The sequence below is a fragment of the Anopheles bellator genome, chromosome 1 (assembly GCF_943735745.2).
Source record: "Anopheles bellator chromosome 1, idAnoBellAS_SP24_06.2, whole genome shotgun sequence".
Lineage (NCBI taxonomy): Eukaryota > Metazoa > Arthropoda > Insecta > Diptera > Culicidae > Anopheles > Anopheles bellator.
Genome location: NC_071285.1, coordinates 42,087,251 through 42,100,743, shown reverse-complemented (window position 1 = coordinate 42,100,743; position 13,493 = coordinate 42,087,251). Strand labels below are relative to the sequence as shown.

Sequence of the window (13,493 nt, the reverse complement as noted above, 5' to 3'; positions counted from 1 at the left end):
CGCACTGTACCGCTCAGTCGGCTGAGCTGTCAACGGATCCGCGTTCATTCTGACAGCTGACAACAGCAATTCATTGGCTCCATTGTGGAGAATCGGATCGTTCTAAAGTCGCTCGGATGCGATTGGGAAACGCAAACAAAATCGTTTCAGCAGCCTTTCGGGAGTGAAAATGTCCAGTGCAGAAGCAACCGGTGGAAGGTAACTAGACCCGCTAGCCCGGCTAGCAAATCATGCCATTTTGTTTCCTCGACCGTTTCGGCACATTCCAACCGAGAACGCGCACTCCTCCTTTACATAATCAGTTGGCGGTGGCAGTTTCTTCGTCGCCGAATAACCCGTTTTCGAACCGGCGTGATGATGCTCCAATATACGCTCTAGATGCTTAGCGATTCGGAACGATCGCTTTAGCCGTGCAAGGACAACTAGATTCAGTGGAAAACGGCTCCTCAAAACGGCGTGCCCTTTGCACTCTCGAGTGTTGCGAATCTTCTGCTCCAGCTGTCCAAAGGTGGTAGTGCCGAGAGTGCATTGACGGCCGTAAGATTATTGACCTTGAACTTGCAGCAGATTTTTTATCAACACAAACTGAGAAAGAGCGAGCCTTAGTTTAGCTGCGATGTAAAACAATAGAAAACAAAAATTGTGTAATTATTTTTAGCTCGTAACATACACTTCCACAGTGTCGGGTTTGTGGACAGTTTAATTCAATTTTCCTGAAATCCCATAGCTCAATCTAGGATTAAGTGCTACGCTATGGACAGTTAGCTGTAACAACTAAAATATGGTTGCGCTTCGTTGTTTTTTAATTAGAAATTCGCCCATTATCCTTTGCATGCCTTTCATCGGTCGGACCTTGTCGTGTACGAAAACGCATCTTAGAACTTGACCCAGTTCTGCACCAACTTAGCGTTCACGGTACACTTAGGCCACGCTGCACCGTGTAAACATTACCAACGCTTTGGACGGACGACGAACGGATCTCAGTCAACCGTGGGGCAATTTCATCAAACTGGATCTAGAGAAAGAAACGTTAATTTGTATTGTTTTTAACCGCCATTGCTTAAACCGGAGTTTAGCTGAAGCATTAGCAGTATAGCAGAACCATTGAAGTGTATCGCAAATCATCCACCAAGAAGTGTGAATCTGCGCCAGTAGTATGTCTGAATCGGCGAATCCAGCAAAGCGATTAAGTCCCATAGAGTGAGTTTCCGGAAGAGTGTTCTCTTTCCGAAGTTCTTTTTTGTAGATTGCCTGCACATTCTTTAATTTCCTTACTCAACCTCTATGATTTGCTTATTCTGTAGCGTTTTCTCTACACCATTTTCTCGATCCTGTGAGGTATTCATCGTTGTGCAAATAATTTGCCAGTAGTATTAAGCTAGTAGTGCTTATTAGTTTATTGTGCAGCATCCGGCATTAAATAGTGAAACTGTTCAGTGAAACTGTTGCAAATATTATTGTACATTATTATACCGTAGAATATTTGAAAGCTTTCGTTGGTGTATTGTGCTTTCCGTCCTATCTCTGGCACACCACTGGCCGATTCTTACGTCGTTCGTTTTTTACTACACTTTCCTTCCAGCGAGCTCATATCGCCCTCCGTACGCGTGATCCGAGAAGTCTACGAAGGCGAAAATGCTCACGAAATGTTTCAGAACGATCTTAACCGGGCGCTGTACAAAAAGATTCGCTTCATCATCATAGAACCAACGCGGTTGGGCGAGGAAACGGAACGGTGGATTGCGGTCGGGAACTGCTTGCACAAGACGTCCCTGATGAGCGGTGCGGCATCGATAGCGATTGGTAAGGAATTGCTTCCCTGTTGATACTACCATCACACACAAACCGAACCATTATATTTTTTGTAGGTCTAGTGTGGAAGTTAGACGTTTTCAGTTACTCGTTTTGTGCCGTATCAGTGTTTTGCACAAGTCTGTACAGCATTTGCTGGGCCTGCGATCCTTGTGTGGAGTATCAGGTATAAACGGCAGGCGACATATCCCTTGACGCCAAAGGTTTAATTGATTTACCTCCTTTCATCTGGTTACCCGTAGGTCGAGCGAAAGCGGAAGAATTTGATGAAAATTCCGGTCCCTGAGGGAGCCTCCACACCGGTGGTGTTGGTGCACACCGGCAATAAGATCGTGATGTTCAGTCACAGGATAGTTACCCTATTGGCGGCTTCATTCTGTGCTTGGAAGTTGTACCAAACGTTGCAGTAAGACGATAAATGCTAGAATTATAGCTGGCCGGCAGCGAAAAAATGTTTAAACAGTGTACAGTATGCCGGTCCGGGTGTATCTTCCTGACCGTGCAACGACGGAAGTTCCTTATCGTCGTTATTGCAAAGTACGCCACTCACTGCCGCCTTTGCAAAACAGACCTCCCGAAGAAATCGAAGACAAAACCGTGCGAACCGCATCCCAAATATTAGTGCATGCCAAAAGTAGAGAGGTGGTTAGCATCGTAAACAGCTCATGGCAAAATATCGTTGAAACAATCGATCAGGGCACGACAAACTTGCAGCATTTTATGATCCGCTTCGGAAACTAACGGATATTCAACCGTGCAGGGTAGCATTTCATTATTTATGTTTTATACGTTATTCCGCCAGATTTCCATCAATGAGGGTTGTCGATTGTCACAAATGAAGGTATTTGCATTTAAAAGAACGAGGAACCAGGTGAACTGAATTATTAACCCTATTAGTTCAACCAACGAGTGATGATTACGTGTTTTTTAGAGAGTGTTTTTAAGAAGCATAATTACGCCCGAATGTTTTTAACACTTTAATCACATTTCACGGCCCTTGATTGCAGATCTTTCAACTCTTCTAATACTGTTTCATTAAGCGATGGGCTCGATTGATCGACTTAGTGAGCATAACTCTAATGTCTTGTCTTGCAGTCGAAATCTTGTTGGGTTCTGATTATTGAAAGCGTCACGATATTTGAGCAAATCTCACACGAAGGAAATGATTATAATTACGATAAAGGGACTAGTAGTGAAGCTGTTGACAGAGGGAGTGCTCAAACAAAGCGATCAAAAATATTACACTCCTAAGCTTACCTGGTTGACCTCAAGTTGGTGTACAGTAAACGGTGTGATGGAGAGTATTAAAGACAAACATTTTATTATCGGCACGTTCCTTGCTGGTTAAGGTGATGCTCAACACACGGAGACACGGTCCTGGAATAATAGAAATGGTGGGGATGCGTCAATAATGTTGCTGAAAAAGTTGAATATGCAAAACAAAAATGGGGCACAGCTACAGCGGACTGGACGGAGCACAGGTCATCGGAACTGGACGAAAATGAGCACTGCGGCAAGTTTTACAAAGGTGAGCTGGGTGCAACGAATGCAAAAAAAGATAAAATAAGCCAACGGTAGTTGTAAAACTGTGAGATAAGCGTAACGTTATAGAGAAATTATGGTTGGAGTTTAATTTTCAATAAAAAAAGGAAAATGTAAAATTATTTTTTAGCATTTTTATTACGTTTCGAATCGAATTTACAAATGGTTTAAATTAACGCTCTATTCACGTAACGTGTGTTTTCTCATTTCTCACCACCTCACTCGAGCGTTTCGTGAATTCTCTCACGATGATGCTCATTTTCGCTCATCTGTCAAAAGCGGTTTTCAGAGGCGGTGTTTACGCTTGAGCACAAGCAACATTTTCGCGTTCTTTAGCTATTGGAGCGAAAATTGCGGAAACGATTTTTGTGTATTAGATCTTTAAATAACCAGGAGACTCATAAGTAAATATGAAACTAGTAAGGTGCGTAGAGTGAACTGTGTGGAGCTATACACATTTAGTGGTAGTTATGTCAAAAACACCCGAAATCAAAGCGACGCTTCGCTATAACCTCAAACAGCGTAGAGAGTAACGTACCGGTACTGACCAAATTCTTTACAGGTTTTTGATGAAACTTAGTCACGAAACGGTGACCATTGAGCTGAAGAATGGCACACAAGTACACGGAACGATCACAGGCGTGGATGTTGCGATGAACACTCACCTGAAAGCTGTTAAAATGACGATCAAAAACCGTGACCCTGTGACGCTGGACTCGTTGAGCATTCGGGGCAACAACATTCGTTACTACATTCTGCCGGACAGCCTGCCGCTCGAAACGCTGCTGATCGACGATGCGCCAAAAACGCGAGCAAAGAAACGCGAAGCGAACCGCGGTGGTCCCCGCGGAAGAGGCAGAGGCACCCGCGGCGGCCGTGGTGGCCCACGAGGTGGTCGTGGTGGGGGACGCGGTCGCGGCAGACGCTAGACTTTGGGACACATCTGCGCGCCACGATGCTAGCCATAAGGATCTACTTTCTCTTTACATTAGGAGCTACAGTCATTTCGTGCGATGGCTACGAAAGCTGGGGGTCGAGAAGCTGTAAAACGGATACAAAATGTAAAAACGGGCACATTTAACAAACCAACAATCTTTGTGTCCAGTTAGTGTAAAATGTATTTAACAGTCACACACCATTAACGAGCACGTACAGACCGTACACAAGAAAGCAAATGAAAAACAGGCAAGCAGCAACAGCGAACGAATTGGAGTGTTTGGCTTGCATCATTTCAAGCTTTTGTCGATTTTCTGCCAACTGTATGCGTAGCTCGCTCAGCTCGTCCCAATATTCCCGCATACGTTTGTCCGTATTTGTTTGGTTATCCATGTTGTCCTCCAAGTTTCGCATGCGCCTTTGCAAACCATCGAACACATCGTTCAAGGATTGGATCTGCAAAAAATCGGCTCGATTAGGCTCAGTATTTGTGATCGTGTTATTCCTTCGCAAACCTCCCGCTCCCGCTCGGTGTGGCTGCGATGCATTTTAGGTCAAATGATCTATTCTTCAGACGAAAAGATTCTCGTTTTCTTGTACACCACTGTTGTTTACGCGAAATGGCATTGCACGCGAACGCTGATACCCACCAGCTAGCACATCCCAACAGAACTGAAATGCAATGGATGCCCCGGGCAGTTTGAGGGTGATAAATGTGAAATCGCTTATTTTCTTAAAGTAAGCTGCACATCCAGGAAGTATATCATTTGGTGTACATATTTAAAACATTGCAGAAACTACCATTGAAAAATTTTATTTCCTGGCAGCAGTAACGCTAAGGAAGCGTTACTGCTGTCAGGAAATAAAATGGCCCTGATGGATACGATGAAAGAGAGCCAGTTCATGAGAAGCAAGAAAGTTTGCTTCTAATGACATTTGGGACATGATGAGTTGCGTTATTTGATACCTGATCAGTGAACAAATAATTAGCGTTGGTGCGAATTGAAAAGCAAATTTCTTAAATACTGTTTTCGCAGGACAAAATGCGTGATATCAGTAGCATGGACGTGGATCAACCACGGGGCGAAGGATTTCGGTCCTATTACGTGCAGAAAATCGAAGAACTGCAGTTAATCGTGGCGGAGAAGAACCAGAACTTGCGCCGCCTCCAGGCCCAACGCAATGAGCTGAACGCCAAGGTTAGAATGCTGCGGGAGGAGCTTCAATTGCTGCAGGAACAGGGCAGCTACGTTGGTGAGGTGGTCAAACCGATGGACAAGAAGAAAGTGCTGGTAAAGGTGCACCCGGAGGGTAAGTTTGTCGTTGATATTGACAAAAACATCGACATTAACGACGTGACACCCAACTGCCGGGTGGCACTGCGCAACGAAAGCTACACGCTCCACAAGATCCTGCCGAACAAAGTGGACCCCCTGGTGTCGCTGATGATGGTGGAAAAGGTGCCCGACTCGACCTACGAAATGGTCGGCGGGTTGGACAAGCAGATCAAGGAAATTAAGGAAGTGATCGAGCTGCCCGTCAAGCACCCAGAACTGTTCGATGCGCTCGGAATCGCGCAACCGAAGGGTGTGCTTCTCTACGGGCCTCCGGGTACCGGCAAAACGCTGCTGGCGCGTGCCGTTGCGCATCACACCGAGTGTACCTTCATTCGGGTGTCGGGTTCCGAGCTGGTGCAAAAGTTCATCGGCGAGGGCTCCCGTATGGTGCGCGAGCTATTTGTGATGGCCCGTGAACACGCTCCGTCGATCATATTCATGGATGAAATCGACTCGATCGGCTCGTCGCGTATTGAAAGCGGTAGCGGTGGCGATTCGGAAGTACAGCGTACGATGCTGGAGCTGCTGAACCAGTTGGATGGGTTCGAGGCAACGAAAAACATTAAGGTCATCATGGCCACCAACCGCATCGACATTCTTGATCCGGCACTGCTGCGCCCCGGTCGCATCGATCGCAAGATCGAGTTCCCGCCACCAAACGAGGAAGCCCGTCTGGACATCCTGAAGATACACTCACGCAAAATGAATCTAACGCGTGGCATAAATCTTCGGAAAATTGCCGAACTGATGCCGGGAGCGTCTGGAGCCGAAGTCAAAGGCGTCTGCACCGAAGCGGGAATGTACGCGCTGCGCGAGCGCCGAGTTCATGTCACACAGGAGGACTTTGAAATGGCCGTGGCCAAGGTTATGCAGAAAGACTCGGAGAAAAATATGTCCATCAAGAAACTGTGGAAGTAGAGCCCTTCTCAAAATCCGTTGTACCCCTAACTCAATCTACAAGCTTCTGCATCAATAAAGCGAATAAGCGATCTATTAGGTGTAATCTCTGTCGGTTCAAGAGTAGCATGATTACAAGGAAAGAACACGGATTCACATAACGATACCACCGTTTACTTATCATTGTCTCGCTCGCAAGGCATACATTATCATCATTTAGTTATTTAGAATTTTGCTTAGTTTCTCCTGGCGTCCGTCCAACAAAAAAAGGAAGAAAGTGTTGACAGTTCGAATGTCCTGTGTGCTAGCTCAAGGGTACGTAACGCACGCCGCTGTCAAAACTTTGCTCGCCGAAATCGACAAGAAGCAAAGGCTCGCGGCTGAGGCTACGCTCGGGTGGAAATTGTTAATTAAATGCTTTTAGCACCTACTTTATTTATTTCTTAGTGACATACTTCGGTTAGCTTTTCAACTACGTTGTGGTCCGGTCCGCCAGTTACGTTCTTTTTCGGGGGCACCAGCGCATACTGAGGCTGTACGTTGTGGGTTATCGAAAACTCTATAGTGAAAAAAATGGCTTCACAAGCAGTAAACAAAACCGGCTCGGGCTGGCCCCGCCGAAATAGCCACGGAACGGGACTGACGGAAATGAACAAACTACAAACAAATCAATCGATGACGCTCAACCGGACCATAAACCTGTAAGTGGCATCGAGAGCCGATGGTTCCGGCAATAAGTGATACGGTGTTTATCTGAACATTGCCGAATTTTCTGCGACCGGGGTCGGCAACTAAAATCCAAAATGGCTGTCGGTCGCGGTCACGCATCGATAGCGGTATCTAATGGTTGTTATTTTCCGTGTCCATCAGTTACCCCTTGACAAACTACACATTCGGTACCAAGGAGCCCCTATTCGAAAAGGACCCATCGGTCCCAGCCCGGTTCCAGCGGATGCGTGACGAGTTTGATAAAATAGGAATGCGCCGCTCGGTGGAAGGTGTTCTGCTGGTGAGTAGAATCCGTCGTACGGGCACGTTCAGCAAGCTAAATGGTGAGCTTTCCTCTTCGTCCGCAGGTACACGAGCATGGTCTCCCGCACGTATTGCTTCTGCAGCTGGGAACTACGTTTTTCAAACTTCCCGGCGGAGAACTGAGTGCCGGTGAGGATGAGGTGGAAGGACTGAAGCGGCTTCTGACCGAGGTAAGTGCATGCGATTCGACTCGGTCATTTATTTCAGCTCTTTATCTCATCACATGAAGCCTTATTTTGCCAATAGAGCAAGAAACCTTATCAACCAATTGTGTTCCTCAAGTAGAGCATATTGTAATCTACACGAGATATGCAACAAAGAATTTACATCACACAATGTCTAGCGTAAGCGTACTCTCTATTTCATACATGATAAGAACATGGCACGGAAGCTTTACGCATTTGCAATAAGTTCTATGAAAGTAGAATAACTTCTCCCGAGTGGTTGTAACATTATTTTCATACTGTAAACCCGCCAACTATGTAACGTTGTTGAATGTTAAAGTTAACAAACAAATTGTAAGTAAACCGTCGACAATAAAGAGCAGATCTGTGTGTTTTGCGTTTTGCTGACGGGGCGCTGGGGCGGAAACCTCGACTGCCGTCAGAGATTTATGATGGTGTCGGCTCGTTGTATGCCTTCCCTGGCCTTCCTTGATCGATTGTAATGTATACGAGGGCCTTCTCTGATCGATTGTAACGTAATGTATTAGCTGACGATGGCCTACTCGTGAACATGGTCATGTGAACATTATACTTACTAGACTACTAAAGACTTACTTTGTTGTGTTTTCTTTGGTACTGTATCATGTGAACTGTGACATGAATGACAAAAATAAAATAAACACCAAAGCGATATAATTTAGTGTACCTCTAACTGATAAACTCAAAGCTTGGAGAAAAGTGAATGGAATATTCATCATTAAGCGACTTTCCAAATGTGTTTCTCATTAATTGGTTTATGCGCTAATATGCTCAATTAAAATAACTTCCAGTCTAGGTATAGTGCCGTGCAGAAGAAATTGTAGCTTGTAACTGCAATGCACTGGACTTTGTGACTCGAAGACTGAAATGTAGCTCAAAAAAGGAAATTGTTTACCATAAAGAATGAACCAAAGTAGAAAAGCACACGTGCCGTAAACCAAAGAAACAACACGAGCACGCCAAGCCAATCGAACAAGTCGCTCTCGTCCCTGTGTGCGCCACCGTAACTGTAGTTCTCTCCATTCTTTTTTGTCCATTTGCTGTCATTTCGAAAAATTTCCCCCCCAAACATCAGACTCTAGGACGGCAGGACGGCGTCAAGCAGGACTGGATCGTCGAGGACACGATTGGCAACTGGTGGCGTCCCAACTTCGAGCCTCCGCAGTACCCGTACATACCGCCGCACATCACCAAGCCGAAGGAGCACAAGCGTCTGTTTTTGGTGCAACTACACGAGAAGGGTAATGTGATCAGTATTGTAATGGTGTTGTCGGGGCCGGCGTGCGGCCAATTAGAACTATCATCAAAAAATGCATACACAATTGTAAATTTAGTCAGTATCATCAGTAACACAAGTTGGTTGTAAGCATAGGCATTATTGTGATCAATTCACGATAAGAGAATGATAAAATGTCAATGAACGATCTAATTTGCAACCGAGCAGAAGCGAATAGTCCAACATAATTTCGATAAACCTCACGGTAGAGGAAGCAGCCATAGGGCGTCGTAGTAGAAACGATCGCGCGTTGAAGATCGGGAGACTGTTTTGTCAATTTTGTACACTTGTATGTTTTTGTAATAATGTAAATTTGTTCATTGATAAAACAACTCTCGAAGAAGTAATATTGTTGAAGAAAAACTTGAATCATTCTTTGCACTGCACGCGAATGTAACGTTGTTGTCAGTAAGAAAAAGGAGCTTCACATTGTAACCCACACTGTATCACAGGCATTTATTTAAGGGAAAAAACGAAACCAGTGCCTTTTTAGACAACGATGAAAGAATGATTGTTGAAAACATTGAAAAAATATTAAAATGTGTTATGGCTATGTTTAATTTACACGCCATTTCGTAGCACGCCTTCCGAATGGTGTTTGAAAGAGAATCATCGAAAAGAATTTGGATGCGGTGTTTTTCGATACAATTTTTCGCCAGTTTTGTCCCAAATCTTACTTTCGATTCTGCTTTTTTCTGTCCTTTTCCATCACTCCAGCTCTGTTTGCCGTACCTAAGAACTACAAGCTAGTAGCGGCACCGTTGTTCGAACTTTACGACAACTCACAGGGCTACGGACCGATAATATCGTCGCTGCCGCAAGCACTTTGCAGGTGAGTCACCATATTGTTAAAAGAATCCATGCGAAACTTGTTGTGAAAACATAAATTCTTCGATATTCCTTGACAATCTTTCATTGATCGTAACGTTGATTCGGAATTAGTATATAATTGCCTGCATTTCACACGTTTATTCCGTACCAGATGTTAATTGTAACAAACATTCTTTCAACAGGTTTAACTTTATCTACATGTAAGCCTGCGCGCGCTCTGCATCGTCACCTGGTCACGCGCGGTCACGGATTGGTGTGAAAACGAATCTGGATGAAACGGTTCTGACGCTGACCACTGTTGGTTGGTTGGTTGGTTTGCTTTCCCATCACTTCTGCGCCCCACGGACGTGAGATACTTGTTGGTGAGACAAAGGACGACGGTACCGGGCTGGCATAAGGGACGAAAAGAAGGGCTTACTCGAACCGAGCTGCTGAATACTATTTGGACGTCCGTATTTTAAGAAAGATCTTTTTCGTGACCTACTTTATATCTTAGTTTAACCGATATAAATGATAATAAGAATAAAACCTACCCAAAATAACGATAGATAAACCTGTTGTATGGTGTCCCTTTATTCCGTGCAATTAGTATTCGCACAGCTCGCCGGCCGTGGAACAGTGATAGGAAGTGTCGTCTTCTGCGTACTCGTAACGGCAGTAAGCGCATCCGTAGTTCGAATTCCACTGTCCTACAGATCGTGGCCGTAACAGTTGCAGCTGCTGCTGCTGTTCGGAAGCGTTTAGCCAACTGCTGGTGCCACCGGAACACAAACTACACAGCACGGCACTACGAGTTTCTGCCGCAGAACTTTCCACGAAGGCCATTCCGTCTAGGCTGTCTTCAAGCAGCAAACCGTTGCGCAGTTCACGGTCGAAGGTCAGTTTCGTGCGCAGTAAGTTGACCGTTCCCTGACTCAACCGAGAAGCTAGGACCGCCACTAGACGATCGTACGTAAAACGGCGTCCACTGTGCAGGACTTCCAGGAGAGTGAAAATGTAGTTTTGCGCCAATCGAAGTGTATCGATTTTTGAAAGCTTTTGCGCCGATGTTGGAGGAACAGATTCCGTTGGTTGTGATCCATCGCAGGTTTGGTGGACTATGGCGGGAGACAGTAAACTCACCGGAAGAGGAACGCACATCCGTAACCGATCGAGCGCATCGTTCAGTCCGTGCATGCGGTTCCGTTCGCGTAGATTTGCCTTCTTGCGTTTAACCAGAGACAGGAAACTACTTCCGTTTGTGGCAAGCGTTCTTCTTCTGCGAGCGATTCCCGTGGCCACGGGAGTCATAGCGGCCTACAGTTTGCGGACAGAAGTACGGATCAGCAATATTTATACCGCTCCCCACACCGATAGGGGGACACTTTTCCGACTAATCTAATTTTCCACCTTATCTGATAAGGTGGCTCGTAGTGGTCAGGGTGGAAAGGTCGGTTGGTGAAAGCGCTAAATACTTATCGTTCCCGCAGTGTCAATACCGTTTTGATAATGCTAATGGGCTATGCGAGAAATCTCGTAGTCATAAAGTGCAATTGGACAATTTTTTAGAAATAAATTGGCTGTCATTCGGCATATTGGTAGATATTCCCCAGCGAAAGTACTCTGCATAACATGATCGGCCGGCAAGGACGCGGGTTGGTACTGTGTTCGCGCATCATTACGAAAAAGATACTTCTCCTGTTCCGATATTTGCTGCCTCCTCTTTTATATAAAATAATAACCAAGAATAGAATAGAACAATAGCATTCAATTCTGATCGGCATTACGAGCTATCCCCTGCTGGTCCTGGCGGCCCATTTACCAGATTTTAGATCCCCAATCACAAAAAAAGGTCTGGCAAAAACTTCGTTACGGGTCAATATGAGTCGACTTGCTTTATTAGATCGTTCAAACTACCGGGTCCATTGTCAATGGAAAACGTGTGACGGATTTTCAAAAACTTTACCGATTAAAACTCATGCCGAGCGTAAATAAGGACCCTCGCTCGCATAATATCAACGCTCGGATGCGTAAAGTTTTTTACCCACCGAATCTCATGGAATGTTCTCGAACGAGGGGTTCTGATATCCGCATCGCGCGCGGCCTCGGCAACGGGCATCGAACGCGCGTTAATGTGGCGTGCGCAGGCAACCAACCCACCGATACATGCTGTGTCTGCGAAGCAGCCGTATGGTTTCGCATGCTCATCATAGCAAACACGGAGGGAATAGAGGGAATCGGTTGCTACGATCACCGGAACTGTTGTTTGGGTCCATCAAATAATTTGACAGCGGCAGAGCCAGGACGACTCTCGGGGAACGCACGCCATCGGAGCCCTTCAGTGCGGTCAAGGATTTTAGTTTGCCATTCGAATCTAGCCGGTGGCAGAGTTTGGCGGCGTAGCCATGTCGATAGTGAACATTTACTTTCACGATGAAAATATCTACAACGTGGAGAAGAAGCCGCCCGAAAAGCCACCGAAACCGCCGCTCTACCATTCGCGCTTCGAGCAGCAGGTGCGCCAGGAGACGAAATCTTGCAAGGATGACCACCGCACGATGGGCTACTCGAAAATTCCCCTGCACGGTCCTGGTGAATTTTTGAAGAAAAACTGTGGTCCCCGGTTTCGGGCCACAAAGTCGGCGCCAGTGCGGCTGTGCACCTCCCACAAGCCACCCGTTCCGAAGCCAAACGAGCCGCGGCCCATGGACGGACCGGCCCCTTGCCAGGTGATGAAGGTGGTCGATTTTAAGAAGGACAACATTAAGAAAGTGGTGACGGCGAACCCGAAGAAACCCCGGGCACGGTACGCCGATACCCGAAAGGGCGACTTTCATGACTTGGAAAAGTCCGGCCTGACGCCGATCTACATGTGTAAGCCAAAGTTCGGGAAGATACCACAGTACCTCACGCGTCGAAAGAAGGACCTGGCCGTGCAGAAGGAACGATTGGTCGAGGAAACCGCCCAGCAGAAGCCACGCTGTTCCTACGTTTCGCAGGAAGAGCGAGTCGAATTGCTCCGAGTATGTAGCTGGAGTTTATCGAGGCTATGCTTCGCACATCTATCGCTGTAAACGAGTATCTAATTGTGTTACACTCTTTCCAGGGTTTAAAGCAAAATTGGGAAAAACTCCAACAAGAGTACCAGAGTCTGCCGCTGCTCACCGATACCGTGCCGAAAATGATTCGCAAGGCCAAACTGGAGAATAATCTCAAGCAACTGGAGAAAGATATTCTGACGATCGAAAATAATCCCTACATCTACATTTACGACGAAGACCAAAAGGACGCATAAATTGGCAATTGGCAAAACTTTCTAGCACGTCTTGCAAAACTTGGATTCTTTTACTCCCGGAATATTTCGCGAATGAATGCCCAAATTCTCCTCTTTTCTGATCGCTTCTTTCGAGCATTGCTTAGTCTCATCCAGCTTACTAGGATCTGGGTACGATGGTAGAATAAACTGCGAGTGTGTGTTTTTATAGCAAAAATGTGAGTTCCGTTTTATAAATGATCACTTTGGATGTAGTACATTTACTCACCGTTTCGGCACAAACGGAACGTCGCAGATGCAACAGATCCGATAGTCGAAGGGTGGTCGTTTTGGGCCCTTTTCGAAAATTTTTGCCAAAAGATCCCCACTCATGC

General features: G+C 45.9%; 7 protein-coding genes across 8 annotated transcripts; 5 read left to right on the top strand and 2 right to left on the bottom strand.

Moving 5' to 3' along the window:
• The first annotated feature begins 65 nt into the window (after positions 1 to 65).
• On the top strand, positions 66 to 3,474 carry LOC131211488 (transmembrane protein 11 homolog, mitochondrial). Of its 2 annotated transcripts, XM_058204979.1 has the most exons (5): positions 92 to 198; positions 880 to 1,200; positions 1,583 to 1,803; positions 1,869 to 1,978; positions 2,055 to 3,474. In XM_058204979.1, exons 2-5 carry the CDS (start codon positions 1,157 to 1,159, stop codon positions 2,220 to 2,222), a joined length of 543 nt encoding a protein of 180 aa, XP_058060962.1. In that variant the 5' UTR covers positions 92 to 198; positions 880 to 1,156; the 3' UTR covers positions 2,223 to 3,474. The 2 variants fall into 2 exon arrangements, with proteins under 2 accessions (XP_058060971.1, XP_058060962.1); XM_058204988.1 differs by lacking the exon at positions 880 to 1,200 and having other exon boundaries at positions 66 to 198.
• Positions 3,475 to 3,650: 176 nt separating this feature from the next.
• On the top strand, positions 3,651 to 4,728 carry LOC131213848 (probable small nuclear ribonucleoprotein Sm D1). Its single transcript, XM_058208036.1, has 2 exons — positions 3,651 to 3,778; positions 3,917 to 4,728. Exons 1-2 carry the CDS (start codon positions 3,765 to 3,767, stop codon positions 4,281 to 4,283), a joined length of 381 nt encoding a protein of 126 aa, XP_058064019.1. The 5' UTR covers positions 3,651 to 3,764; the 3' UTR covers positions 4,284 to 4,728.
• LOC131213855 (uncharacterized) lies at positions 4,455 to 5,030 on the bottom strand. The gene is made up of 2 exons (XM_058208049.1): positions 4,806 to 5,030; positions 4,455 to 4,746 (listed from the first exon to the last, which is right to left on the bottom strand). The coding sequence occupies exons 1-2, from the start codon at positions 4,836 to 4,838 to the stop codon at positions 4,483 to 4,485; spliced, it is 297 nt and encodes a 98-aa protein (XP_058064032.1). The 5' UTR covers positions 4,839 to 5,030; the 3' UTR covers positions 4,455 to 4,482.
• A 221-nt stretch (positions 5,031 to 5,251) lies between these two features.
• LOC131214909 (26S proteasome regulatory subunit 8) lies at positions 5,252 to 6,624 on the top strand. The gene has a single exon (XM_058209249.1). The coding sequence runs from the start codon at positions 5,334 to 5,336 to the stop codon at positions 6,543 to 6,545; it is 1,212 nt and encodes a 403-aa protein (XP_058065232.1). The 5' UTR covers positions 5,252 to 5,333; the 3' UTR covers positions 6,546 to 6,624.
• A 263-nt stretch (positions 6,625 to 6,887) lies between these two features.
• LOC131214912 (cleavage and polyadenylation specificity factor subunit 5) lies at positions 6,888 to 10,409 on the top strand. Its single transcript, XM_058209252.1, has 6 exons — positions 6,888 to 7,225; positions 7,395 to 7,533; positions 7,601 to 7,726; positions 8,835 to 9,000; positions 9,753 to 9,867; positions 10,049 to 10,409. Exons 1-6 carry the CDS (start codon positions 7,098 to 7,100, stop codon positions 10,068 to 10,070), a joined length of 696 nt encoding a protein of 231 aa, XP_058065235.1. The 5' UTR covers positions 6,888 to 7,097; the 3' UTR covers positions 10,071 to 10,409.
• Positions 10,220 to 13,472, bottom strand: LOC131214911 (neurogenic differentiation factor 2-like). Its single transcript, XM_058209251.1, has 2 exons — positions 13,388 to 13,472; positions 10,220 to 11,162 (listed from the first exon to the last, which is right to left on the bottom strand). The coding sequence occupies exon 2, from the start codon at positions 11,154 to 11,156 to the stop codon at positions 10,452 to 10,454; it is 705 nt and encodes a 234-aa protein (XP_058065234.1). The 5' UTR covers positions 11,157 to 11,162; positions 13,388 to 13,472; the 3' UTR covers positions 10,220 to 10,451.
• On the top strand, positions 12,251 to 13,140 carry LOC131214910 (enkurin). Its single transcript, XM_058209250.1, has 2 exons — positions 12,251 to 12,868; positions 12,952 to 13,140. The coding sequence occupies exons 1-2, from the start codon at positions 12,251 to 12,253 to the stop codon at positions 13,138 to 13,140; spliced, it is 807 nt and encodes a 268-aa protein (XP_058065233.1).
• Positions 13,473 to 13,493: the final 21 nt, after the last annotated feature.